Source organism: Crotalus tigris, unplaced genomic scaffold (genome assembly GCF_016545835.1).
Source record: "Crotalus tigris isolate CLP2741 ecotype Arizona unplaced genomic scaffold, ASM1654583v1 scf7180000018436.2726382, whole genome shotgun sequence".
Taxonomy (NCBI): Eukaryota; Metazoa; Chordata; class Lepidosauria; order Squamata; family Viperidae; genus Crotalus; species Crotalus tigris.
Window position 1 is genome coordinate 91,774 of NW_024097002.1, and position 27,387 is coordinate 119,160.

Below are 27,387 nucleotides of genomic sequence, written 5' to 3' on the forward strand. Positions count from 1 at the left end.
CTGAAACAGTAGGACTACTAGGCCATCAGTCCCGCTGAGCTCAGACGACTCACGGTGATGACCAAGACCCGCGCTGGCCTTTGGCAGATTTTTTAAAATTTCGCCTGTACAGAGACGACCGCTAATCGCGGGAAGGCGGAGCTGAATACCATAGTAATTTTGGGCCCCAATGGTAATACGTATATAAAATAACGAAGAGGAGGAGGAGACAAGGAAGAATAAGCAGCCCAGCACTCCTCCAATAAATACAACATTTGATCCCAGAAGAAAGGATTTCCCTCGCTTACTACCCAATGGGAAGCTAAAGTTGTACTGGGCGGGCTCATAAGTTGCACAGATGCCTTCTCTTTCCTAATGGGAAGTCTGAGACGCTATTTAGGGCGGGGCTTTCGTTTCTTTGTGGAGTTTTACAAAAGATGGCCAGAGTAGGGAACTGGAAGAAAGGGGGAGGGGCTTCCACAGCCGTTGGTCCCTCCCCTTTTTTTCAAGCGCCGACATCATTGAAGCAGGAGCGGGATCTCCGTAAGGCAGTCGGCTTTCGTCAGCGGGTAAGCGGGTATGGGAGAAACGGTCGCGGTGGGAAAGGAAGGAGGGAGCCGCCAGTTTCGAAATCCGAGAGGCAAAAGGAGGAAATTAACGTGGTAGAGCTAGTCGAGGAAGAAGTACCCGCGCAGGATCACTAAGCCGTGGCTCCAAAATGGCGGCCGTGGAGGTGGAGAGGGGATGAATCATTCCCTCGTTCCCGGAGTCTTGTAGCAGCTTTAGCAAGTTTTTTTCTTTCTCAACTTGCTTCAATCAGCTACTTTTCTTCGGGAGCTACTTCACAGGCCTCTGGCTCCCTCTTTTCGCATCTCTTTCAAATTCCTTTATCTACTTGAAATTCTCTAAATGTGGGACTACAGGTCCCATCATTCCCAACCAGCGTACTTATTAGTCACGCTCACTAGGAAATAACAAAGTTCCTACTCGTCTGGGGGTGTTTTAAGGAAGGCCGTCATATAATGTTTTCTTCTCGGCTACTTTTTTAGGGTCACTGCCGAATTATCTATCTTCTGATTCGTTTCTTCTTTGCCTCCCCGACGCTCCCTTATACAGCCTGAAAGCACTTTAAGATTCTGCTTCTGCATCCCATCAACTTTCAGAACTTTCATCATCTGATCTCCTTTCACAGGCAACTTTCGTATGCTTTCACCAAGCAACTTTGTCACATTGTTTTCTACGATAGAAAAGTTTTATTTTTCACCTGCTTTGTGTTGCCTAGTTACATTTTCTCTTATTATCCAGTCCTGTTAAAATTTGGAAGTACGGTACTTTTTCTTGGTTGTAACTTTTTTATCCCCAACATACATTTCACACAAGGAAATGTGGCACATGTATTTCTTCTCTATAATTGATGGTTTGAAGTTTCAACAGACATTCAAGCCAAAATATCCTTATGCAATATGATTCACCTTTTTGTAGATATTACAAGCACAAGGTAGGTGTTAACAAAAAGTGGAGTTCATGGATTTGCTTTATTTTTCAAGAGAACATAGGACTAGGTATCCTTTGTTTCCTATCTGTGTTGAAACAGATTCAAGTCTCTGGTTGAACATTATTGGAGCTATTTTGAAAATATTAGGTTTTGCATCTATTTGACATTTAATATTTTCAGCTCCTAAACTGTAAAGTTAGAAAGCAGGCCACAAACAATGCTTTGGATTTAGCCATCTTTCATAAAATATAGTTAAACTCAATAGTAGTTTCACTGAACAGAATAGTCTAACCTATTAATCAGAGATAGAAATTTCCAGAATTCCTTCATACAACAGGAAGTATATGAACTGAAGGAAAAGGACGCTAGATTTATAATGTTACATCTGAATGAGTATATCCTCACCAACATTTAATAAAGCTGTTCTAAGTAAGATGCTGTACTATTTTATGTTAAACAGTAAAACAATCAGGAAATAGTTTTGCCTGTGTCAGAATCATTGTAACTCAGTTTTATTACTATATTATCCATTTTTTTCTGTACCAGACTTAATTGTTAAGCCTTTTACTGCTCATCATCTTTTTAATAATAAACAGCCCATTTAAATACTTCCCTTCTATTGTAAAATAAATTTAGGAGAAAAAAAATCACAGCCAATATTGTTCTGGGATCCAGCAATATAATCCTAGTAATTCTAAGCAATACTTCAAAATTCCTTTAAAAAAATAGCTCTTAACATATCAGTTTTGTAACTAATCTACTCACTATTAAATTGGTAATTTCTTAGCTTTACCTTCCAGCTCACTTTTTCATTGCATTTATGGGGTAAACTTCATTTTCATGCATCAATGTAATCTCCATTGTTTTATCACAATCCTCATCTTCATCCCACTTTTTAATCACTAGATTCCATAAATCCCTAGTTCTACTGATTTTCAGAACTAATTTCCATAACCATGTTAAATCTATGACTGATATTTGTCAGTTCCTTATAAAACCTTAGTTGACCAGATCCATAAAATTTATCTTGTATTTTCTTCATGGCTTTGTTCAAAAAAAGTCATTCTAGATCAGCGGTTCTCAACCTGTGGGTCACGACCCCATTTGGGGTCGAACGACCATTTCACGGGGGTCGCCAAACAACACAGTCTGCCATTTTTTCCCTTTTCCTTAGCTGTGCTACTCCCTTTTATTCTATTGGCTTTTGAAAGCCCATAGAATAGACTCTCTTGAATAGAGTCTAATTCTATTGGCTTTCAAAAGCCAATAGGAATTGTCCAGGCTGTCTCTGCTCTGCTGAGCCTGCCAAAAGCCCCAGTCTGCAAACGGTACTGCAAGTTGTCTGCAGCGAAGGCAAGCTGTCTGGAAGCTTCCACCCCTCCCTGCTGAGCAACTACTAAAAATGTAAGTAAAAGAGGGCCAGAGGTGGGAGGCCAGCAGGCGCAGGGAGGGTTGCTGGTGCGCGTGGGGCCCGGCGGGTGCCTTACCTGCCTTGGGCTGGGCCAGCTGGTGGCCCAGCCAGTGGTCGCCCTGCGCCGTCGCTGCCCCTTGCCAGCTACGCCTCGGCCGGCGCAGGGGGTGGCACCACGCATGCGCAGCGCTCCCAGGCAGGGAAAGTCCTTGACTTTTGACCGGTTGGGTAGTCGACCGGTTGGGATCGCGGCATTAAAAAGGTTGAGAACCACTGTTCAAGATGTTTTTTTTTCCTCAGCTACTTTCAAATATGCTTTTTCACCTCAGTTATTTGCTAAATATTTTTTGGACCCAATTCATAGTAACTGGTATATTTTCTAAGAGGAACTGGTAATATCAAAAATGATGTCAGATCCTTAAATGTTTTAAGATTTAAATGGTTGATAAACTATAGTCGCGACATAGTTGTCTTTTGATGCTGCAGTAATAAAATTTGGAAAAGTGGGTAATATTTCTCAGTTCATTTAGTATACAATTGAGTAGGGACCTAAAAACATGATTCAGCTGTGTGTATATGTGTCTATGCAGTGTTGTATTGGACTGAGTTTCAAACTAGAACGTCTCTTAATTAGCATCTTTCCAGAGAAGTTACTACGGTACTTTCCGGCGTATAAGACGACTTTCGCAAGCATTAAAATCGGTGCCGAAGTCGGGGATCGTCTTATACGCCGGAAATTACAGTAGTTTCCGGCATATAAGACGACTTTCTAGGCATGCGACTCAGCGCCGAAGACGGAGGTCGTCTTATACGCCGGAATATATGCTACATGGATTTCCTCTTTGCTATATTGACTTCCACTCCCAATCTGCAATTTGGGAATAATACTGACCTCTCATGTTCAATACTTGCAAGAATTACAAAATATATATGAAAAGTTTTGATGTAAACGCTCCATAAAACACATAATCATAACTAAAGGGAGTAGTTAACATACTTTCATTTATATTATTTTGTTCATAGGAAAAGCGGAAGTCCCCACAATGTATGCCAGATACTTTAATTACTAAATACACTTCTTACTGATCTCAGGTAGGTGGTGCTAGACCACCTGCTGTATGGAATCTTCCATAAAATGGGAGAAGAGGAAGGACTGCATCAAGCACCATTATTGGTAAGTAATAAATAATGTAGGGGATAAAAGTTTTCACTAAAATGAATGAGTGTATAGAAACTAAAGTAAATTGGAAAAAAAATAATTACTTATTCTATAACTGGTGACATGTTTTCCCAGCTACATTACCATTATAGACTTGGTTCTCTGAGCATCATAAAGCAAAAGGTTTAGTTTTCATTCTGTTATTTGTGCTAGATCCTAGTTTTTATTCTATATATCACTAACAAAAAACAAATGTATATTTCTCTGTTCAGTGGAAAAGAACAGTAACAGTTCCACGTTTAATGAGCAGAGGAGGCCAACAATTAAAGAGAAATGATTGTTGGATCTCCCCACAGGAGCAGAAGTCATTGGGATAGTTATGGTACTTATAAACTTGCATAGCACAATATGTCAATTTCTCATTGATATATTGTTTGCTTTTAGTTTATATGGTTAAACTTTATATTTTTTGCACATACAAAAGTTAGTTCCCTCATAGTTTTAAAAATTCTGACTGGTTACTTCTCTATTCAAAAAATCCTGACATGTTAATTGAGAGTTCCTCAACCTTTCCGACTCTGATAACCGACACAGGGTGGGGAGAGAGGATGTTTCCATGCGAGCGACCAGCAAGCATGCATGTACGCATAGCTCCATTTGCGTGAGTGGCATGTACTCATGCGCATGCTGCTTGCCTGTACTCATGCCAGTGAGGATATACGCACTCACTCGCTGTTTCTGCGGCCCGGTTGCAAATAGGTCAAATAGGTTGGGGACCCCTGGGTTAATTTATTACCCTGATTTCCTTGTCTGTGACATATCTGTTTAGATATAACGCAAACGGGACTTTGTCTTTATTTCTGATATTAAGATCTGTTAGATCAACAGGTATTATAAAGTACAGGCAGTTCTCAGTTAACAACCATTCATTCAGTAATTGTTCAAACTTACAGTGGTGCTGAGCGAGTAGTACTTATGACTGGTCCTTGAAGTTCTGGCTGTCGTAGCCGTCAGTCACATTCACCATTTAAAACATTCCCTGCCTGCTTCTCACTAGCAAAGCCAATCAGGAAGCCAGCAAGGAAGGTCCCAAGTCATTCCGGTAAGCCCCCTGCCTCCCTACACTTGTGCAGGACCCTGCTTTCCCAAGCCTTTATGCATTTGCATTGAGCCACATCTTCCTTTCCCTATTTCTCTTCTGTACACAGCCTGTGTTGCCCTCCCCTCATCTCCCTTCAAATTGCTCTTTGCCACCCCTCTCCCCATAGCATGTACACTCTGGTTGTTAATGCAGAGAAGCTGTCAAGAGCCTAAATTTTGATTACATGACCACAGGGGTGCTGCAACAGCCATAATTTTGAGGACTGATCATAAATGCTATTCATTCAGTTCTATTGTAACTTTGAACAGTTGCTGAATGAATAGTCATGAAGTCAGAATTATCTATATTAGAATGCTAAAATATTTTTGCTGTCCTCTTCAAATATTTCTTTCTACATCATAGTCCTTCTCCCTTTAGTGTGGGAAGAAAAAGGAGGGTTATATCTAATAACAACTCTGAGGAAGGTTGGACTTGACTAGCTGAGAAATCACTGAGTATATTTCCATGAATAAAAGTGGATTTGAACCTGGTCTTCCCTACCTTAGTTCAATATTTGAACTATACTGCTCAGAATTCTTTCCTTCTAATCAATTATTTATTCCTCTAATAGCAATTACATACGTTGATTCTTGTCTGCAATAACCTAAATCATTTTTGATTGGGGGCACAGTTTCTAGAGGCAGTTTCTAGGACCTCTCCACCTATACCTGATGTTGGCTATGAATGTCTTGGAATTTTATATCCAATTTTTCTGGTGACACAATGGGAAAATGCTACATTAAAGAGCTTTAGTCCAGTGTATCTCAAGAAGAGCTAGATTTTTCCTTTTATAAATTCTGTTCTAATTATCATCGAAGTAAGACAGGTAACTTTCTCAGAAAAGACACTCATTGTAGTCCATTTATTTAAAAATTATAGTGCATTTATTAAAAGTTTACAATGCATCATGCAGCATATAATGTTCTAGAATGCTTACATAATAAGGGAAATTTATAGTTGTGAACCCATGTAAACACTGCCTACAGATCAGTTTTTGTTTGATAAATAGTTCCTGGTAGCAAGCTGTAAAAACCAGAAGTTCTGGGGTTAGTGAGCCCCTATTACTAGGCTACCCAGAGTCACTTGTTTTATGAGATAGGCAGCTATATAAATCTGAAAAGTAAGTAAAATACAGAAGCACCCCACCTAAAAGGCATTTATCTATTGGAAATCCTTATAGCATCCTAAATAATTCATTCAAACATACTATTATAAAAGGAAGTTATCTACAATATGAATGCAGTGCTCTTACTTGAGAGTGCAAATGCTGCTTTGACATTCAAGTATTTCTTCAAATCCAATACCCCTTATTAGCTGATGCAGAATTCAGCCATATCTCTAGTTCTTATTCCTAAGTGAGTGAAGAATTTGTGAAGTAAACCATCCACTGTGCAATCTTCTAGGCATGGAAAATCCTTATAAAATCTGGCATGGTAGTTTCCAATTCTTATTCCAATGACTGTCTGCCCTTGTGACAAAGATAGTTCAGTTTGGATTACATTGGCAAGAAAGAGATCAGATAGTTTTGGATGTAAACTATATTCCTCAGGCAATCTTTCTGTTCTTGTTATTTTGCTTTGCAACGCAAAATAGGTTAGCCCCTTTTCTTGTCAAGTTACCCCAAAATAAGTACCAGATTGTGCAATTTTTTTCAGGCAAAGCAAAATGATTTGCTAAAGAACTACTTAAAAGTGCCTCACATGTCGCAGAATTTGCCTCAGTCGTCATCTGTCTTGTTCTTTATCATCATATAGGTAGTCCTAGATTTAGAACAGTTCATTTAGTGACCGTTCAAAATTACAATGGCACTGAAAAAGTGATTTATGACCATTGCAGCATCCCCATAGTCACACGATCAAAATTCAGCCGTTTGTCAACTGCCTCATATTTATGATATTGTAGTGTCCCAGGGTCATGTGATCATCTTTTGTGACCTTCTGATAAGCAAACTCAATGGGGAAACCTGATTCACTTAACCAACCATGTTACTAACTTAACTGCAGTGGTTCACTTAACAACTGTGGCAAGAAAGGTTATAAAGTGGGGCAAAACTCACTTAACTGTTTTGCTTAGCAACAGAAATGTTGTGCTCAATTGTGGTCATAAGTCAAGAACTACCTATATTTGATACTATTTATTCTATGAGAGTATTAAGGTGAAATCCTGAATAAAATCTTGTCTTTTGATGGAAATGAACTGTCATGAGGAAAATTGATCACACATCTTTAGGCTAAAAACATTTTTTGCACAAGGAACATGGGGTATCACCAGTATCTTACATTTTGAAGGTTTGGAATGGAGTTCTGTGCAGGTGAATGAATGCATGCATAAATAACACTTAAAAATATTTTTTTGAGTTTTCAAGTCAGGGCTGACTCCTGGCAACTACCTGGACAAGTCCCTTGGCAAGTTTTCTTGGCAAGATTTTGGAAGTGGTTTGCCATTGCTGTTGCCTTCTTTCTATGACTGACAGAGGGACTGGCCTAAAGTCACCCATCTGGCTTCATATCTAAGGCGGAATTAGAACTTGCAGTCTCCCAGTTTTGAGCCAGGTGCCTTAACCACTACATCAAAAACTACTAATACTCTAAGTAACAATTATTTGGAAAAGATAGTGCTGGGGATGGGAAATAAAAGAGATGGAAAAGAGTGTTTGTTTATAGAGGAAAGAAACAAGCTGAGCAGAATGACAGATGAAATGACCATGCGTCTCCACATTCCATCAATCAGAACTGCACTATTCAATGGTAAGAATTGAAGGAACTCTTATGAATAATATTTGGAAGTAGATACAGGGTTTCAGATTTTTTTTCTGGCAGCCTTGTTTAGCTAGGACAGATGGGGAACGATGACCTCTTAATGATTTGTGGACTTCAACTCAGCATGGCTGGTTCAGGAATTCTGGGAGCTGAAGTCCACAAGTCATAAAAGGCCCCTGAGCTAGAGCAATACAGCTTCTTACCTATAGATTATTGCTAAGTAAGATAAAATATTTGTGTCTCTCCCTCATTCCTGCCCCCAATTGACCAATTATTTGGTGAAAGATGATCATTTATGTAATTTAAAGCATAGAAACGCAAGGTAGTTTCTTCTACGATGCCATGTTGTCTGAATTATTAAATTCATTTGTCGCACTTCAAGATGACTGAATACTGTACACTTGTGCTTAAATAAGTTAAAATCATTATTTCTGGTTTAGGGAGCACATTTAAATATGTAGCTCAAAATATTATTTTAAAAGTATTCTGAAAAATTATTAGTGGAAAGATTATGGCTTTTTCTTATGAGACATTCTATTTTCAAAGTATGTATCAATTGTATAACCAAACTGCTTTCATTTAAACTTTGTTGATTTTCAAATACAGAAAGTTAAAGATAAAGATGAGAAAGAAAAGGTTTTAAAAAGAAAAAAGACCAAGAAAGAAAGATAAAGGTGCAAGAAAGAAAATAGAAAAAGAATGACTTCTGACTTTGTTTAGTATGGCTATGAATAAAAATATATCAAACTCTTACTTTAAAATTAACATTTGTTGACATTATTTCTATAATCATATTAGATATACGTATATATCACCTGGTTTACTCAAATCACCATTAACCATGATTCAGGCCTTTAAAGATGTATATATCAACTTGATATGTTTAATAAAATTCATATATTCCAGAACTTTAAACAAAAATTACCAATTCAAATTGTCAAAAGCTTTCTTAATATCTAAAATGATTAGTACAGGTTTTTTTTTTCACTATGTTGTTAAATGGCTTTCATTTAATATGCAAAGCCTTTTTAGAAGATAGTTAGCTAATGATATTTTTCTCTGTTCTCTCTAGGACACAATGTTTGTACGTGGACTGAAGAGGAAATGTATTGATGGTGAAGATGATATTGAAGGAAGTTTTACTGGTTTTAAAGCTATTCCTTCGTATAACCTTCAGCGCCAGTCACTGCTAGACATGTCATTGGTAAAACTTCAGCTCTGCCACATGCTTGTTGAACCTAATCTGTATCGTTCAGTGCTTATAGCCAATACGGTACGGCAGATCCAAGAAGAAATGACTCAAGATGGAAGTTGGCAGATGATAAGTCCTCAGAATACAGGATCAGCCTCTCTGGACCGTCTTGTTTCAACAGATATTCTCTGTCGTTCTTCCAAAGAGCAAACTGAAGAAAAGCTTGCTCAAGAATACAGTGGTTTCTCTAAGAATTTCGAGGACACACAATCACAAGAGAACGTAGACATCTTAAGGCCTGCTGTATTACAAGCATCCAGAAGCTTGCAGGGAAACATGTGGGAGATGGATAGCATTCCAGAAAATAGAGTAAACTTCCATAAGTCGTCATTAGATCAAATATTTGAAACCTTAGAAACTAAAACTTCTGACGCTGTTGAAGATCTTTTTTCAGAAGTTGACAGTTCTTATTACAATCTTGATACTGTATTAACAGGAATGATGGGCAGTACAAAAATGGGACACTGTGATGTTCTTGAAACCTTTCCTCAAGGAGCCACAAATTCTAATTCTAACTGTAAGTCTGATCTTAATGAGCTTGATCATTTTGTAGAGATTCTGGTTGAATCTTGAAACTAAGGAAAATCCCTTGAAGAAGCTAGGTTGTAAACAATAAACTTTGAGATATTTTGTTCTCTTAAAGCTGGATGTGATCTTCCCTTGCCCACTCGCCCCCAATTCACATTGTTTTGCAAAATTGAGTTAATTTATAAAATTAACCCATTATTTGTAATGTTCAATCTATATATTTTAGTGGCCACAGTTTAGAGATAATCAAAAGCATACATTTAAATTGTCAAGAGCCCAAGCTTTAAAAAATTAAGTTTAAACCTACTACAACCCATTCTATATCACCAATTGCTTTGGAAATTCCCTAATTTTCAGCAGCACAGTGGCATGCCAAAAGATCTCTGGGTGTAATCATGTACTCAGTATTCTGACCATGCATATTTTTATTTTTAATTCTTACCAAGAGTCCCTTCTAACATTAAGGGATAAATTAGTAATATCAGGATTCTTTTTTCTTGCCTATCTCATAACTGCAGGGTGCAACTGTTAAAGACATTCCAGTCCTTAAAATATCACAGAGGAAGTCAAATCCCATAATGTCTAGTTTAGGAGTGCTTCTTGCAACCTACCAGAACCTTGAGATTGTACCATTGAAATTCAGAAGCAGAGTGATCAATTTGAGTACATTATTTCCCGGAAGTATTTTGTCCTTAACCACCCTAGAGAAAGGCAGAACTGAACATTTTAGTACATCTCTTCTAATAATAACACTTTACTCAAAAGACTAAGTTGCAGCCTTGTCTAGCCCAACAAAAAATATTTATCTCTGGCTTAAATTAAGAAACTTTCAACTACCCCTGTCATTAGTGCCTGATGTTTTGTTTCATGGAATTAATTTGGTATAAAGGCAAACTACTTGTTTTTTCCCTCCTTAGTTTCACATAAATACTGTTATGTTCTGTAAGTTTATTTACCACATGAGCTCTTGAAAAATTGTAAAGCAGCAATTTCCCATTTTCTTAGTCTTTTCTGTTCTTTTTTCTTTTTAAAATTAGTTTTTTTTAAAAGTGTTTATCAGTGTTCAGAATCTTATACCTATTTTCTGAAGATATATTTTTGCTATGAATTCTGTCTCAAAACTGCTTATTTAATATCTTGAAATATTTGCAGTTGTATTTTTTAATTGTTTTGAAAAAGGGACTTTTCTCCCTTATAACTGACTTCCCCTGCATAGTGCAGTACAGTAGAAATATGTGTAATTGTAACTACAAGCTGAGCTGTTATTAGCATTCAGCCTTGAAGTAGAGTATTAGAGATCAAGTTATTCTTGAAACCTAAACAAATGAGGAAGAGCTTTCAGTAGGCTTCAGGAACTCTTGATGCATTTAAACTTCAGTTCAAGCCATGTTTTTGTTACATTCAAATATAAATTATATGGGTTTTATTTATAAATATTTATATAACTATGCCATCAAACAAATTATTGGCTGAAGTTTACCATTACTTTTATATTTAGGGGAAGACACTTTATTGCACTAATTACTAACCAACTGTTACAGAGACCTTCAAGTTCTCCAAACTGAAATTGTTCTATTTGCCAGTCTGTAAATGTGCATTCCTATGAGTCCTTATAAACATATTATATTAGCAAATTAGTATTTAAAATAAACATGCATTCACACGCATGTAATTATTTACTAAAAATCCTAGTGCATACCATTTACAATAAATTGCCCAATTTTTTCCTTGTTAACTGGAGATACAGGTAAAACAACTGCAAGGTGGGGGAAAAAAGAACTAAATTACATTGAGAAAGATAAACATTTGCTTCAATATAAGTATTTCCATCACAGGCAATTTTAGCTGTTGTGCGTTTGTTCCCTGTAATTAAAATTGAATGGATTGCTTGTTTAAAGTAATATTTTTGAAAATGATTTCTCTGGTGGTGATGCTGAGATCAAATACAGATTTCAATATATTGGACACATTCTCTCCCAGCATAAGATCATAGATGCAGTATATCTTTTGTGTGAAGAAAGTTAACCATAACTCTTTAAACCAGTAAGGTTCATTATGCACAATTAAAGCAACTGCTGTATGCATAAAGATCCATGTCTTCTGTGTATACCATTAAATGTCTTTGTCTTGGTTTATATTAGAACTTAAGACCATTTTGCATGATTATCCCTTCTTGAGATTTAATGGGGCAGCTTATAAGAAAGTAGCTTCATGACTGTGGCCTTAATAATTTAAGTGCTTTTGAAACAGCTAATTTGAAAATAGCACTGTATGTTTTTTAATCTTGGCAAGTACTATCTAATTTTGTAATTCAGTTTTGTGCCAGACCACACAATTTGTAAGGAGATCTTTCTTAAACATTTGGAAGTGACTAATATCTTTTTATATTAAAGTTGAATATGAAATGACTGATAATTGTAATTTTTGTGTACTAATTTTAGTCTTAATGAGAACAGGATTGATGAAATTCCTTTCTGAGTAGTAGCTTAATGAATAGAAAATATTTATTTTAAGAATTCTTACTCTTTTAGAAATGAGGACTCACAGAAAATCCAATGGAACCTTTCAAGATCATAACATTACAGAATTTTATGCTTATTTTTCAACATATCTTTAACATTTATCTTCCAGATACATATTTTAAGACTGATTATTTTTTTTTTTTGTCCTTCAATACCTAGTTTTAATGTTGGGGATCTTCAGCCTAATTCTGTTCTGTAATATTCACAGGCTGTGGATCTTTCCATATACAAATGCAAAATAATAAAGAGAAAAATTGTAACTAAATAATGCAAAAATGATATTTTAGACTAAAACTGGACAGGCTGAAGCTATAGACTACTCTTGCATTACATCCTCTAGAGCAGGGGTAGGCAACCCAAAACACTCAAAGAGCCACTTGGACCCGTTTCCCACTGAAAACAAAACACCGGGAGCCGCAAAACCCTTTTGATATCTAAAATGAAGCTAACACTGCATATATCCTTTTTTACCTTTATTATAGGTGTGTGTGTGTGTGTGTGTGTATACATACAAACACACACACAGGTAAAAAAGGATATATGCAGTGTTATCTTCATTTTAGAGGTCAAAAGCGTCTCTCTCTGTTTCTCTCCCTCCCTCCCTCCATCTCTATCTGCCCTTGGTCTGCCAGTCCTCCTCCCCCTCTCTTTCTTTCTCTCTCTCCTTTCTCTCTCCCCTCCCTCTCTCTTTCTCTCCCCCCCTCTCTCCTATCTGCTGCTCACCTGGCAAGCTGGCTTCAAGCTGTTCTCCAACAAGCTCGGGTAGGCAACCTCGGCTCTTTTATGACTCATGGACTTCAACTCCCAGAATTCCTGAGTCAGCATAGCTGGGCTAGCTAGCTCTCTCCTGCCCTTCCTGCAGAGACGCAGCAGAGGGAGGAGCTCCACCCAATAAGCTTTTCAGCTCCTCGGAGAACACTGTGAGTACACTCTCTTTTACACACAAACACACAGAAGCAGGGAAGTGCAATTGCCTCTCTCTGTCTCTCTGCAAATGGCAGAGGAGGCTGGGAGCCGCAGGGGAAGGCTCAAAGAGCCTCATGTGGCTCCAGAGCCGCAGGTTGCCGACCTGTGCTCTAGAGTCTAGACTTTTGATATACTTCAGTCCCAAAGAAGTCATACAATCACATTCCTCATGGTAATACTAGAAAAGGACATAAATGGCTATCTTATGACTCGTCCCAGCCTTCTATCGTCACCTAGCCATCATTCAGGTTTTTGCCAGCTTCCAGCAAACAGATGTCCATTCAAATGAATGGATTTGCTTAATGACTGCAGCATTCGCTTAATGACATGGTAGATGGCTGCTATTTCTTAGCATCACTTATCAAAATAATGGAACAAGCAATCAATAAATTCTACATTTCTCTATGAAGGGACCTTGGTGCTCTCTGAGCTTGCTTGTTTTTTTGCAAATATTTAATTGCCCAGACTAGGTAAATCAGTGCTAGTGTAGCACTGATGTTATCTAGTTTGGGTAATAAAATGTCTGCAAGAAAACAAGCTAGCTCAGAGCACCAAGGACCCCTCATTTCAACCCCGAGCTACAAATATTCTCTTTTATTAGTACATTTCCTTGGTGATGTTTTTTGTTTTTCTACCATTGGAATCAATGGACAGTGCAGGCTTTGCTTTGTTACCCATCTTTCCAACAGTCTGAAGTCTCCCAAGCTGCTGGGGGAAAAAAGGAGAAATTCTCTTGCAGTCTTTCTTTGGAATATAACTGAAGCCTGAGAAACGGAGAGAAAAGCTGCATAATGAAAGACAACATTCAATACACTAATCTACACAAACTATTTTACCACCTTGGAGCAAATTAAGTGCAGTATCATCTCTCCATGAGAATTTCTCCAAAATTGTTTTCTTTGTAATACATTTTTACAGGAAAAAAATAGATCAATTGAAAACTAGTAGGAAATGTAAGATAATTGTATCCCAGACTAGGGCTTTGAATATGCTAAGGGCCTTCTTTCTTGGCTTTACTGTTAACTGTTAATTATCTCAGTTGCTGTATAATTTTATTTTAGATGTTTTAAAACATTGTTTTAATTGTTTTATAATTTTAGAACTGTAAACTGCCTAGAGTCAGTGGTTGAGATGGATAACTATAGAAATTGAATACGTAATAATTGAAAACGAAATTGGTTCTCCAGAAGAAAAGCTTTCATATACTGAACTCCATCTCTCTAGTTTATTAAACACTCAGCAGTTTCATGCCATACCAACTGATTAAGCCCATTCTCTTTAAACATTATACTGTACACAGCAACATTATTTTATGATCAGGCCTCTCTGACATCAATACATTGAAAAAACAGTAGATGACAAAAAATGTGTAACTCTTGGATAATTAGCCTTCAAGATATTGTTGGAATTAATTTCCACTATCCCTGTTCCACTGGTCATAAATGATGGACTGAAATAGTCTCTTAATATATTTAAGGTCAGCATGACTGGGAACTATGGGAGTTGAAATCCAACAGATTTTGAGGGCAGCAGTCAGTAAAAGTTGTATGATGTAACTACACACCAAAATATGTCAACAGATATCTGGTGTTGTAATTTTTCCCCTTAAAAATTAAAAGTGTTAAGAAAGTTGTCCATCCATCCATAAATAAATAAATTAATGCAAAGTTAGATAGAGGAATGGCTCTATTTCAAAATGCTCACAGCCCCTTCCCTACAAACTATTTTATTTCCTTTAAAATTAAAACATTAAGAAAGTCCATAAAATGCAAATTAGACAGTGGAGTTGCTCCATTTCAAAATGCCCACAATCCCTCCCCTATAAAAGTACCTTGGACGTTGATTATAAACTTTGCGACACACAGCTAGATCCTTAGCTGAGGTCAGCAAAATGATAAAAGATTTTCCTGGACTGTACCATCTCCAATCATAGAAGAGACTGCAAGAGCTTTCCTCATCTGTGCCTTTGGGCACAGGGTATATATGCAACAGTTGCAATTAAGTACCTTTAAAAAGGAATGAATGACAGCACCTTTCATAACTTGACATAATACTATATAGGAAAACTTATTTTTGTTGATTGTATGAAATTGGAACTTAAAACACCGATCACCAAGCTTTCGTCAGATACTTCTGACATCGTCAGGGTTAATGCTGGTCTGTGGGAGAGTGCCTTTATAGGTGAGCCGTCATTTGCACACAGCTCTTAGATCTTGTCGTAGGTCCTAATTGATTTAACTGCTTTTTAATTATGGCTTCCATACTGATGACTCCTCTTTTCTTGCTTTTAATGCTTGTGGGTGTGTCATTATTCCCCTCTACCTCCCACTGTCTTGAATTAGGGAGGTTCTTTCCTCCCCTTTTTTGGTCATTTGTATTTCTAAGTTGTTCCCTCTTCTGTGTCTCCTACCTTCCTCCTTCTTCTGATCTTTACTTGCTCCCCAATTGTCATCCCTCATTCTGTGGGGGCGCACTCTCAGCCTTTCTCCCCATCCCTTGCTTTCCATTTCCCTCTCTTTGGCTGCATAACCTCCGTTTCTGTCGTTGCCATTCCGTCTGACATCTACTTGCTCTTTCACCCCATTATCAATGTTCTCGGACTCCACGTCAGGCTGAATCCCTTGAATATCTCCTTCCTCCTCATACAAGCCCTTGTGTGCCCTCCTTTTTTGAATATGTATGCCTGGTTCCTTTGTATGCCTCCCTCCATCAACACAGTGATCTTTTTTACAGTTTCTATCACGTTCTACCCTTATTTGCATTTCCCCCCCATTCACACTGCTCTCGATCTCTATATTCTCTTGGGCGTTCCGATTGGTGCTCTGTTGTTTCCGTTGATGGATTGTCGTCACAGGGCAAGCCGGTCCCATCCTCCTTCTTTCTTGATGCTGCTGGATCATCGCTGTTTTGGATTTCGGGGGGTCGGGAATGATTGTTTGTTGGCTAATTGCCTCTTTCTCATCATGCAACCGTTCTCTCACTGTCTGGGAGCGTGTGCATGGTCCTGGAGCAAGGGGGGGAGAAGTCCCTCAATCGTTGACTATTCTCCTGAATGTCCATGGGCCGTTGCTGTTGTTGGGGGGGATGAAAATTCATCCCCTCTATAACTTCTTCCCTAGGGTTACGTGGTACTGTCGCAGGGTGTCTCCTTAGGGGTGGGCGGTCTCGCCTGCTCCATGCTCTTAAAGTTAGATGTGCTGGGCACAAATCGATGTGCCGGTTGACAGAGTCCCTGTCAGAGAGCCATGCCTCTTTTAGTAACCGGCCCTCTTTCGTATTGTCACCGGACAGGATGCATACATTATCAAAGTCAAAGGACTGTCCAGAATCCGCCATGTGCGCCCATATTTGGGAGTGCTGTTCCCCCCTTTTTACTGCTAATTTATGCTCATGGACCCTAGTCTTCATTCTTTTTGAAGTCTCTCCAACATAATTAACAGGGCAATCTTTGCAGTTGATTTTATATATGATTGCCGATTTTTCAGTGTTGGGGAGCGGGTCCTTTGGGCGCATCACTTTGGATCTTAAGGTTTGATCAGGTCTGTGAGGCACCCTCACTTTATGGGGGGGGCTAACAACCTGGCTGTTGCTTCTGAAACATTGCTGATGTAAGGGAGGGTGACACGGGTTATCTGTGACGGGAGTTCCTCCATATCCGAGCTCATCCGGGGTTTGGGTGATATACTACAGCGTCTGATGAACCTGGTAGGGTAACCATTGCGTCTGCATATTTGGAAGAGATGGTTTCTTTCTTCCCTTTTAGCTTTGGCTGTGCTGCAATGGGAGTCTATTCGTCTAAATAGCGTTCTTATGCAGCTAACTTTGTGGGTCATAGGATGGTTACTAGCATAATGCAGAATTCTATCTGTATGCGTAGGTTTTCGGTATACCCTCGTACTCAGGGTCCCATCTGGCTGGCGGTGGACCATTACGTCCAAGAACGCCAGTCTCCCCTGGTTCTCCTCCTCCGTGAACTGAATGTCAGGGTATACCGAGTTGAGTATGCCCACAAAATTAGCTTTATGCTCCCTTTTGATGACCATGAATGTGTCGTCAACGTAGCGGGCCCAGAATTTAGGTTGGTATTGGGCCATCGCTACGTGCTCTAGTTGTTGCAGCACAGCCTCCGCTATGACGCTAGAGATTGGGGACCCCATGGGTGTTCCTTTGACCTGTTCATACGTGGTACCTTGAAATGTAAAAAAGGTTTTTAAGCACACCTCTAAAAGGTCCACTAGATTGTTAATTCGGAGGGAGTCCTGTAGTTGTTGCCCCAGGCCCTTCTGGTTCAAGCGGTCCTTTATTACCGTGACCGCGAGATCCTGTGGGATAGAGGTGAAGAGCGACATGCCGTCAAACGACATCATTAGTTCATCATCCTCTATCCTTAGGGTCCTAATCATATCTAAGAACTCCCCTGCTGACCTTATAGTGGTAGTGCTATCGCTGACCAAGTGACTGATACGGTTACTCAGCCACCTGGCCAGACCCGAAGTCGGGGTGTTCTTAAATGTCACAATAGGGCAGAGGGGGACACCGTCCTTATGGATCTTGGGTAGCCCGTAGAATCTGGCCCTTGCCGAGTCCACGGGACGTACCCATCTCAAGGTGTCATCCCCTATCCTCCCCCCACGTTTAAGGCCATTAAGTATCTTATTGATACGATTTTTAAGCGCCATCATGGGGTCCCTCTCTATTACCTTATACGCTGTAGTATCCTTAAGTAGTTTAAGTGCTTTGTTGGTATACTGCACCCTGTCCATCACGACCGTGGTCCTTCCTTTATCCGCGGGTAATACCACAATGGAGTTGTCTTTCTTTAGTTGTTCCATAGCCTCCATTTCGTCTTTCGGTAGTAGCTGATGGTTTTTGTGGTTCATCAACAGTCCTGTGACTTGTTGTCTGATAAAGTTCTTCACCTCTTCACCCACCTCAATACGGCCCATAGCAGGTTCTAATGCTGCTACAAAATCCAATGTATGGGCGTCCATGAGGTTACATCCTGCGTCCTGTTGTAATAGGGTAAGTCCTATTACAACAGTCCTTTGACTTTGATAATGTATGCATCCTGTCCGGTGACAATACGAAAGAGGGCCGGTTACTAAAAGAGGCATGGCTCTCTGACAGGGACTCTGTCAACCGGCACATTGATTTGTGCCCGGCACATCTAACTTTAAGAGCATGGAGCAGGCGAGACCGCCCGCCCCTAAGGAGACACCCTGTGACAGTACCACGTAACCCTAGGGAAGAAGTTATGGAGGGGATGAATTTTCACACACCCCCCAACAACAGCAACGGCCCATGGACATTCAGGAGACTAGTCAACGATTGAGGGACGTCTCTCCCCTTGCTCCAGGACCATGCACACGCTCCCAGACAGTGAGAGAACAGTTGCATGATGAGAAAGAGGCAATTAGCCAACGAACAATCATTCCCGACCCCCCGAAATCCAAAACAGCGATGATCCAGCAGCATCAAGAAAGAAGGAGGATGGGACCGGTTGCCCTGTGACGACAGTCCATCAACGGAAACAACAGAGCGCCAATCGGAACGCCCAAGAGAATATAGAGATCGAGAGCAGTGTGAATGGGGGGAAAATGCAAATAAGGGTAGAATGTGATAGAAACTGTAAAAAAGATCACTGTGTTGATGGAGGGAGGCATACAAAGGAACCAGGCATACATATTCAAAAAACGAGGGCACACAAGGGCTTGTATGAGGAGGAAAGAGATATTCAAGGGATTCAGTCTGACGTGGAGTCCGAGAACATTGATAATGGGGTGAAAGAGCAAGTAGATGTCAGACGGAATGGCAACGACAGAAACGGAGGTTATGCAGCCAAAGAGAAGGAAATGGAAAGCAAGGGATGGGGAGAAAGGCTGAGAGTGCGCCCCCACAGAATGAGGGATGACAATTGGGGAGCAAGTAAAGATCAGAAGAAGGAGGAAGGTAGGAGATACGGAAGAGGGAACAACTTAGAGATACAAATGACCAAAAAAGGGGAGGAAAGAACCTCCCTAATTCAAGACAGTGGGAGGTAGAGGGGAATAATGACACACCCACAAGCATTAAAAGCAAGAAAAGAGGAGTCATCAGTATGGAAGCCATAATTAAAAAGCAGTTAAATCAATTAGGACCTACGACAAGATCTAAGAGCCGTGTGCAAATGACGGCTCACCTATAAAGGCACTCTCCCACAGACCAGCATTAACCCTGACGATGTCAGAAGTATCTGACGAAAGCTTGGTGATCGGTGATGGTATTAAACTTTTACAGTTTATTATATTCCTGGTGTTCACGTTTTATTGGTAATTGACTATGGATTCACCCAGGAATCACATTTTTATTTTCACTATTCTTATTAATATATATATATATATATATACGCACACAGACATACACACATACACAAAAGGTTATCTTGACCATTTTCCTACAAGTATATAAAACTATGAAGGCTGTTGCTTAGCAATGATTTACTCTGAGTCATAGCATTGTTTAATTATTCACTTGAATTGCTCTCTACAAATGATTTCAAAAGTGCACACAGAAATTTTGCTTCCCATAGCCAATTTTGCCAAGATACTCTGATGGTGCAAGTTTTAAAGGGACGGAAGTGCAATAGAGTTACATGAATGGCACAGTACTTACCTTGGAAAGCAGGAGGGGTATTGCATATTTGTATAATACTGATGAAATACATATTATTTTCTATTCTGCACATCTAGAAAATAACTGCTTAAAAATGAAGGATTTCAATCATTTTTAAATGAACTTTATTAGACTTTTGAAACCAAAAAGTAACAGAACTTTTATTTAGAATGAAAAAGGAAAAAAAGAGCAAAGACAAGTGCAGAAAAACAAGAAAATAAAAAGGAAGATTATAAAGAATGAGGGTCCTTGATGCTCTCTGAGCATGGTTGTTTTCTTGCAGACTTTCATTACCTAAACTAGGTAACATCAGTGCTATAGGACCAAGCTCTGAGATCACCAAGAACCCCTCATTTCAATCCTGAGCTGCAAATATTTCCTTTATTGATTATAAAGAAGTGACTTCCAATTTACTTTTATAGCAGTTATGTATAAAATATACATTAACCTTATTCTATGGTTACAGCATTATTTATATTTATAATACTTTTGTTTTAATCAAAACCATATATCATAACTTTCCTGCAAAAAGTCAATAAATAGTTTCCAATCATCATTAAACTTAGACAATGTTTTATCTCTAAAGTAGTCAATTTGGCCATCTTAACAAGTTCCATCATTCTACCAGTATTCCTACATTGTAGATAAAGTCAAATCCTTCCACCTTTGTGCATATAATAGTCAACTGCAGTTGTCATATATAAAAAGAAAGTTGCATGATTTTTTCCCAGCTGCTTAGCTATCAGTGCCAAAAGAAAATTTTCTGCTTTCCATTGTATAGAGTGAGGGAAAAAAAAATTTGATCCCCTGCTGATTTTGTACATTTGCCCACTGACAAAGAAATGATCAGTCTATAATTTTAATGGTAGGTTTATTTTAACAGTGAGAGGCAGAACAACAACAAAATCCAGAAAAACGCATTTCAAAAAAGTTATAAATTGATTTGCATTTTAATGAGTGAAATAAGTATTTGATCCCCTATCAATCAGCCACATTTCTGGCTCCCAGGCGTTTTATACAGATAACGAGCTGAGATTAGGAGCACTCTCTTAAAGGGAGTGATCCTAATCTTAGTTTGTTACCTGTCCATAGAAGCAATCAATCAGATTCCAAACTCTCCACCATGGCCAAGACCAAAGAGCTGTCCAAGGATGTAAGGGACAAGATTGTAGACCCACACAAGGCTGGAATGGGCTACAAGACTTGCCAAGCAGCTTGGTGAGAAGGTGACAACAGTTGGTGCGATTATTCGCAAATGGAAGAAACACAAAATAACTGTCAATCTCCCTCAATCTGGGGCTCCATGCAAGGTCTCACCTTGCGGAGTTTCAATGATCATGAGAAGGGGCGTTGTCTTACCTGAACGCCATTTCTCAGCACGGAGATGGATAATCCACTAATGGGTTAACTTAATCCTCCTGCCCAATCAGATCAAGTCAGCCAAACTTGCCACGCCTGTCCTGGGCCTGATTGCCCCAGTTTTCGACGACACAGTTACTGACAGACAGCATGACGTGTTGGCTCACAGAACAGACCCTAGGCCTAAGGACCTAATTGGGTGGGTGTGGATTATCCATCTCTGTGCTGAGAAACGGCGTTCAGGTAAGACAACGCCCCTTCTCCAGCACTGGAGATGGATAATCCACTAATGGGACATACCAAAGCCCACTGTCCTTACGGGAGGGAAGTGGGCAAATTTGGAACCGTTTCGCGAGGCACCACTTGTTGGAGGACCCTTATGCCAAAGGATGCCTCAGCAGAAGCATACCTGTCCAGTTTGTAGTGCCGTATGAACGGTGATGGGGGAGACCATGTGGCTGCCTTACATACTTCCTCGATGGAAGCCTGCGTGGCCCAGGCCGCCGAGGTGGCTGCACTGCGTGTAGAGTGGGCTGTGACACAGGGTGGAATCGGCAGGGAATTGGACTGGTACGCCCCCACAATGCAAGCTCTTATCCAATGCCAGATCGTGGATGCCGAGACCTTCCGACCCTTGGAAGAAGGAGACAAGGAGACAAAAAGAGCCTCAGAGCTACGGAAGGGGGCCATCTGTTTAATGTAGTAACGGAGAGCCTGTCGGACGTCCAGAGAATGCCATCGCCGTTCTAGCTCATGGGACGGATAGGGGCAGAAACCAGGAAGGATTATGTCCTGGGTCCTATGAAAAAGAGAATTCACTTTGGGAACGAAGGTGGAGTCTAAACGTAAAGTGACCCGATCCCGGTGGAAGATACACAGACCCTCCCTGACCGAGAGGGCCACCATCTCAGAGATCTGCCGGGCCAAAGTAATGGCCACCAAGAAGGCGACCTTGAGGGATAAGGACCTCATGTCGCACAAACTGAGGGGCTCAAAGAGAGCCCTGGTAAGCGTCTGAAGGACCCTAGGTAATTCCCATGTGGGATACCTGTGGCTTGGTATTTGTAGCTCCCTTGATGAAGGAGCGGATCAAGGGGTGTTGCCCCAGAGAACTAACATTGTCGCAAGAGAGCAAGGTAGAGAGGGCCGCCACCTGCCTATGCAATGTGCTAGGTGCCAATCCCTTATTCAGACCCTCCAGCAAATAGTCTAGAATGTTTGGGATGGTCAATCTCAATAAGGGAATTTGACGAGTGGAACACCACCAGCAAAAGTTCTGCCATTTGGCCTCGTAGATGTGGTTCGTCGCCAGTCTACGGAATGCCTGAATTATATCAATGACCCCTGATTGACCCAGGATCCTGCGTTCAAGTGCCAAACAGCTAACTGGAGCCATTGGGGGTCTGGGTGAGTCAGGTCCCCCGGGTAGTGACACTCTGTCTGGAGGGATTTTCCAAGGATGTGATTGGGAAAGGCCGACAAGGTCGGCGAACCAAGGTCTCCGCGGTCAGTAAGAGGCTACAAGGAGAACCTCTGCCCTCTCCTGTAGAAGCTTGCGATGACCGCTGGGAGGAGGGGAAGGGAGGGAAAGAATAGAGTAGGCCGTCTGGCCATGAGGTCCGGAGAGCATCTACTCCCTCTGCCCCTGAACTGGGAACCGTGAGAGGAACCATGGGAGCTGCGCGTTTGCCCTGGAGGCAAACAGGTCTATGATGGGGGAGACCAAATCTGTGAGTGATTTCCCTGAATAGCCTCGGGTGCAGACACCATTCCGAGTGGTCCACGGTTGACCTGCCTAGGAAGTCTGCCCTCTTGTTTGTCTCCCCCGAGATGTGGTCTGCCCTGAGCGAGGCGAGGTTGGTCTCTGTCCAGGAGCCCAGCTGTTGAGCCTCGGCCAGGAGTGCCCAGGACCGGGTGCCCCCCTGCCTGTTCACATGGGCCTTTGCTGCCACGTCCGTAAGGACTAGTACATGCTGTTTCGCTATGCTGTGGTGAAAGTGGTGGAGGGCAAGGTGTATGGCCCTGAGTTCCAGCTAGTTGATGCTACGTCTCAGGTCCGCCCGAGACCATCTCCCTTGGACCCATTGAGACTGAAAGTGTGCTCCCCAGCCAAACAGACTGGCATCCGTCGTGACCGTGAGCCGCCTGGGCTCCTTGAAAAGAGACCCTCTGGTCATGGCTGAAGAGAGCCAGCATCTGAGGGAGCGTAAGATGTGTGGTGGAATCCTTACCTCTCGGGTGTAAGTGCTTGTTCCCTGCTTCTGATAGGGAAGCAGACACCACTGGATGGGCCGCGAGTGCAATCTGGCCCAGGGGACGATCAAGATGCACGATATCATCTTTCCCAGGAGCTTGGAGAGCCCAGACGGGGACAGAGTCTTCTCTCTGCAGAGCTTGAGAACTAGGTTCCGTATGCTGCTCCTGTGTTCCTGAGACAGATAAACCCGACACTCTACCTTGTCTATGATGGCTCTTAGGTGGAGCAATCTGGTCGATGCGACTGTCTGGCTTTTCTTGAAATTGACTGAAAAGCCATGGCTCTGCAAGACTCCAATCACCAGTCTCAGGTCTGTCAGAGCCCTCTGCGGGGAGGACGACTGTATTAAGATGTCGTCCAGGTAGCATTGCACCTGAACCGGCATCAATCTCAGGTGTGCTGCCAGAACCGCCAGGACCTTGGAAAAGACCCTTGGTGCCGACAGGCCAAATGGCAGTGCCCTGTACTGGTAATGATGTCCCATGTAGCTGAACCTGAGAAACTGGTGATGGCCGGGGCTGATGGGAATGTGGAGGTATGCCTCTGTGAGGTCCACTGAAGTGAGAAAGTCCCCCTTTCGGATGCTGCCTAGGATGGACTGAAGTGTCTGCATTTTGAACCTTCTGTATGCCAAATAAAGGTTCAGGCGTTTTAGGTCTAAGATTGCCCTTCATCCTCCCGAGGTCTTGGGGACTATGAAGAGGATGGAGTAGAACCCGTGCCCCTGTTGGGCTGCAAGTACCAGTTCTATGGCTCTGATGTCTAGTAAGTGATGAATGGCCTCCTGCATGAGACCTCTCCTTAGGGGCTTCTTTGATTGGGGGCAAGCAATGAACCTTTTTGGTGGATTGGGTATGAATTCCAGAGACAGGCCATGGTGAATGGTGTCCAGGATACAGGCGTCTGTGGTGGTGGCCTCCCACTGACAAAGAAGGAGACCCTTCCCCCTATGGGAGGCACCACTGAGGGGTCACTTCTTACGGAAGGGGCGACCCCTGCCTCGAAAGGGCCGTTTGGACTGGAATTGCTGCCTAGGCCGTGCGGCTGGTCTGTCAGCCGGACGGTCCTATCTGGGCATGAAGGGCCGAGAAGGTTGCGTGGCTGCCGGGGTAGAGGCAGGCCGGAAGGTCTGTCTGCGATTGTAAAGGGTAGGACACCTATTGGATCGCTTAGTGATATGAGCCAGGATCTTCTTTTTATCCTGGTTCTCTGACAGGTATGGGGCTAAGGCATCCCCAAATAATTTGCCGCCCTGGTAAGGGGCTGCTGCCAGACACCACTTGGACTTGGCGTCTACCTGCCAGTGTCTTAGCCATAGCATGCGGTGGGCTGTCACATTGGATGCCAAGGATCTGGAAGAAAACCGAGCGGCGTGCAAGGTCACATCGGAAGCATATTCCGTCGCGGCCACTAGCTTGCTCAGATCCTGGCCTGCAGTTGACGCAGCCAGACGAGGGCGGACCTGGTGAAGAAGGAAGCTGATGTGGATGCCCTGATGGACCACGCCACCGCCTGGTGTGACCTTCTAAAGGTCATTTCCGCTCTGCGTTCCTCTGATTTTAGGGCCTCTGCCATATCCCCCGAAATAGCTGAGGGAGAGAACAGGTGAGCCAGGGGCTCATCCACTGTGGGTACATTCAGTGCCTCCTCTAATTCAGAGGCCACACTAAACAACTTCCTATCATTACCACCTGGAAGGGGGAAGGTACCCGGGGAAGCCCATTGTTTCTTAACTGCATTGAGGAACAAGGCTGGACATGGAACATGATGTTGGGTGACCATCGGTTCAATGAAGTCTGGGTCCGCCTCTGGATCCGTTGTGGGAGCTGTTGGGCAGGCCAGCTGGGTCCTCCGTGTGGCACCGAGCTAATCTTGTGAAGCAGAGGAAGAAAAAGTGATGGATTAAATAGCCCTCTGAACGGGGGCGGATCCGGGACCAGTTCCTCCTCCTCTGACCATGAGGCATCGAGCGCCTGATCCTGCTCCGGGGTCACTGAGACCCCGCTTAAAGAAGAATGGGAGGGTCACGAGGCCTGTGATGTACCGGATGCAAGAGGGGAATGGAAATCACGGATTCTGCTCTGGGCACCGATGGAGTTCTGACCGTAAGGGCCTGCTCTGCAGCTTGAGCCACCAAGGTCTGGATCCTGTTGTCCAGGGATGAGAGGGTGAGTTCCTCCCCTCTGAGCCCCGCGGCCGTGGGAGTGGCCTCCAGGGTCTGCGGGACCCGTGGGATATAGGGGGACCTGAAGGCCTGCACCTCAGCTACCTCCTTGGCTTGGTCATAAGAGGTGGAAGGCTCTGCCGGTGCCCAGACCTCCTGAGGAGAGGAGGAGGGACCTAGAGGGAGATCAAAAAAGGTGGACTCTGTCTGAGCAGTCTCAGCCCTGGCCTGTTTTTGAGCCTTTGCAAACTCTTTTTCCAATGCCTGGTGTCTTCTGCTGGCCTGTTTTTCAGCCAATTTGGAGGTTCTCCTGCAGCAGCAGCCTTGGGTTTGACCTTGGCTGCGATCCCATCAGTGGCCTCTTGGGAAGGAGATCTGTGCCTTTTCTGGACTGAGGAGGAAGGAGAGGTGGCCCTGGCCTGGGATGCCGTGTTATCTTCCATGCTGGTATGAAATCTTCAGGTGCGCTAGAGGGTGCACCTGGGAAAGGGATCAATTGGCTGATAAGGTTGTAGGGCTAAGGCTGAAATTAGGTTGCCCTACCACCACCCCTGGTCACTGAACCAGTGGTATTCAAAAAAGGCCCCGGTTCTACTTGCAGTCGCTCTTGCTTCCACCTGGAGTGGACTGCGGCCTGCTAGTGGGGCTTGCTATGTTGCCAGGCCAGCAAAATAAAAGGTGGCAACAGCACAGTGTCAGAGGCTAGGACTACTGTAGTAGTTAGCAAGCCCAAGGTGACCAGGGTTTGAGACACCAGGAGGCCCAATTGAGAACACTTGGGCCTATGCCAAGGATAGAAGGATAAATTCCAACTACTATGAGGGGAGTTTCTAAGGATGACCTGAGAGGATTCCCCCCCCCCCAAGGTAACCTTGGCTGTTAAAATCAGGGAAAAGCCCTTGTCAAGGAGGCCTCCATGAGGCCTTATTCAGCTAGGCTGAAACCCCCAAGGTTGCAGGGCCCCTGTCCCGATCTAGGCCTTCACTGGGGAAAGGCACCCAAAGTCTGAAAAGAAAACCTTTAGTTGAATTTAAGAACTGGAGAGATAGGTGGAAAAGTCCTTTTCCCACCCCCCCCAACCTCCCTTGCAGTCAGCAAGGTTTTGGGAGGCCACGCGGTCGCCAAAATAACGACCGCGACTCAGGCCAATCACCCCCTCCGGTTCCGGAATGGATAGGACTCACCCGGCCTGTACTCTGAAGGACAGAGCCGAAGGAGCCCTCTCCCGCTGATCGTCAGCGTTTAGTTGAGCCGAGAATGCAATGGAAACAGCCCGAGGCCCTTGCGGCCTCCACAAGCTGATCCGGCCTCTTAAAGTCTCACCTGGGCTCTTTAAGTGTATCGGAGCTGCAGCCGCAAGCTCCGACGCCAGAAGAGAGTGGAGTCCTCACCGGATTGATGGAAAACCGTGGCAAGTCAATCTAAGGCCCCTGCAGCCTCCGCAAGCAGATCCGGCCTCTTAAGGCCTACCCGGGCTCCTTAAAGCCGTCAGAGTTGCAGCCGCAAGCCCCGACACCAGAGAGATTGCTGGGGGTGAGGGAGTGAAGAGGGGAAAGAAAGCCTCCCTTCCCTGAGCGAGGAGAGGGAGATTTAGAGCCCCACAGAGTCCTCTGTTTGAAAGGCTGATTCCCAAAGGGAATTAGTGAGAATGGGTCTTCTAGAGGAGCGTTGGTCCCAAAGCTGCTCAGATGACTCAGAAGGAAGGGAAGTTCTTAGTCTAATCATAAAATGGATAATCCACTAA

At 42.6% G+C, this 27,387-nt stretch overlaps 1 protein-coding gene across 2 annotated transcripts; it reads left to right on the forward strand.

Moving 5' to 3' along the window:
• Positions 1-452: 452 nt before the first annotated feature.
• On the forward strand, positions 453-12,139 carry CDCA4 (cell division cycle associated 4). 2 transcript variants are annotated; one of them, XM_039352510.1, is made up of 3 exons: positions 453-548; positions 3,909-4,059; positions 9,017-12,139. In XM_039352510.1, exons 2-3 carry the CDS (start codon positions 4,021-4,023, stop codon positions 9,767-9,769), a joined length of 792 nt encoding a protein of 263 aa, XP_039208444.1. In that variant the 5' UTR covers positions 453-548; positions 3,909-4,020; the 3' UTR covers positions 9,770-12,139. The 2 variants fall into 2 exon arrangements, with proteins under 2 accessions (XP_039208444.1, XP_039208445.1); XM_039352511.1 differs by lacking the exon at positions 453-548 and adding an exon at positions 7,849-7,932 and having other exon boundaries at positions 3,921-4,059.
• The last annotated feature ends 15,248 nt before the right edge of the window (positions 12,140-27,387 follow it).

Excerpts from the sequence above, each read along its gene's own strand:
- CDCA4 (XM_039352510.1), top strand. The coding sequence starts at position 4,021 with ATGGGAGAAGAGGAAGGACTGCATCAAGCACCATTATTG. Across the intron at positions 4,060-9,016 it reads TGCATCAAGCACCATTATTG|GACACAATGTTTGTACGTGG; the intron begins GTAAGTAATAAA and ends TGTTCTCTCTAG.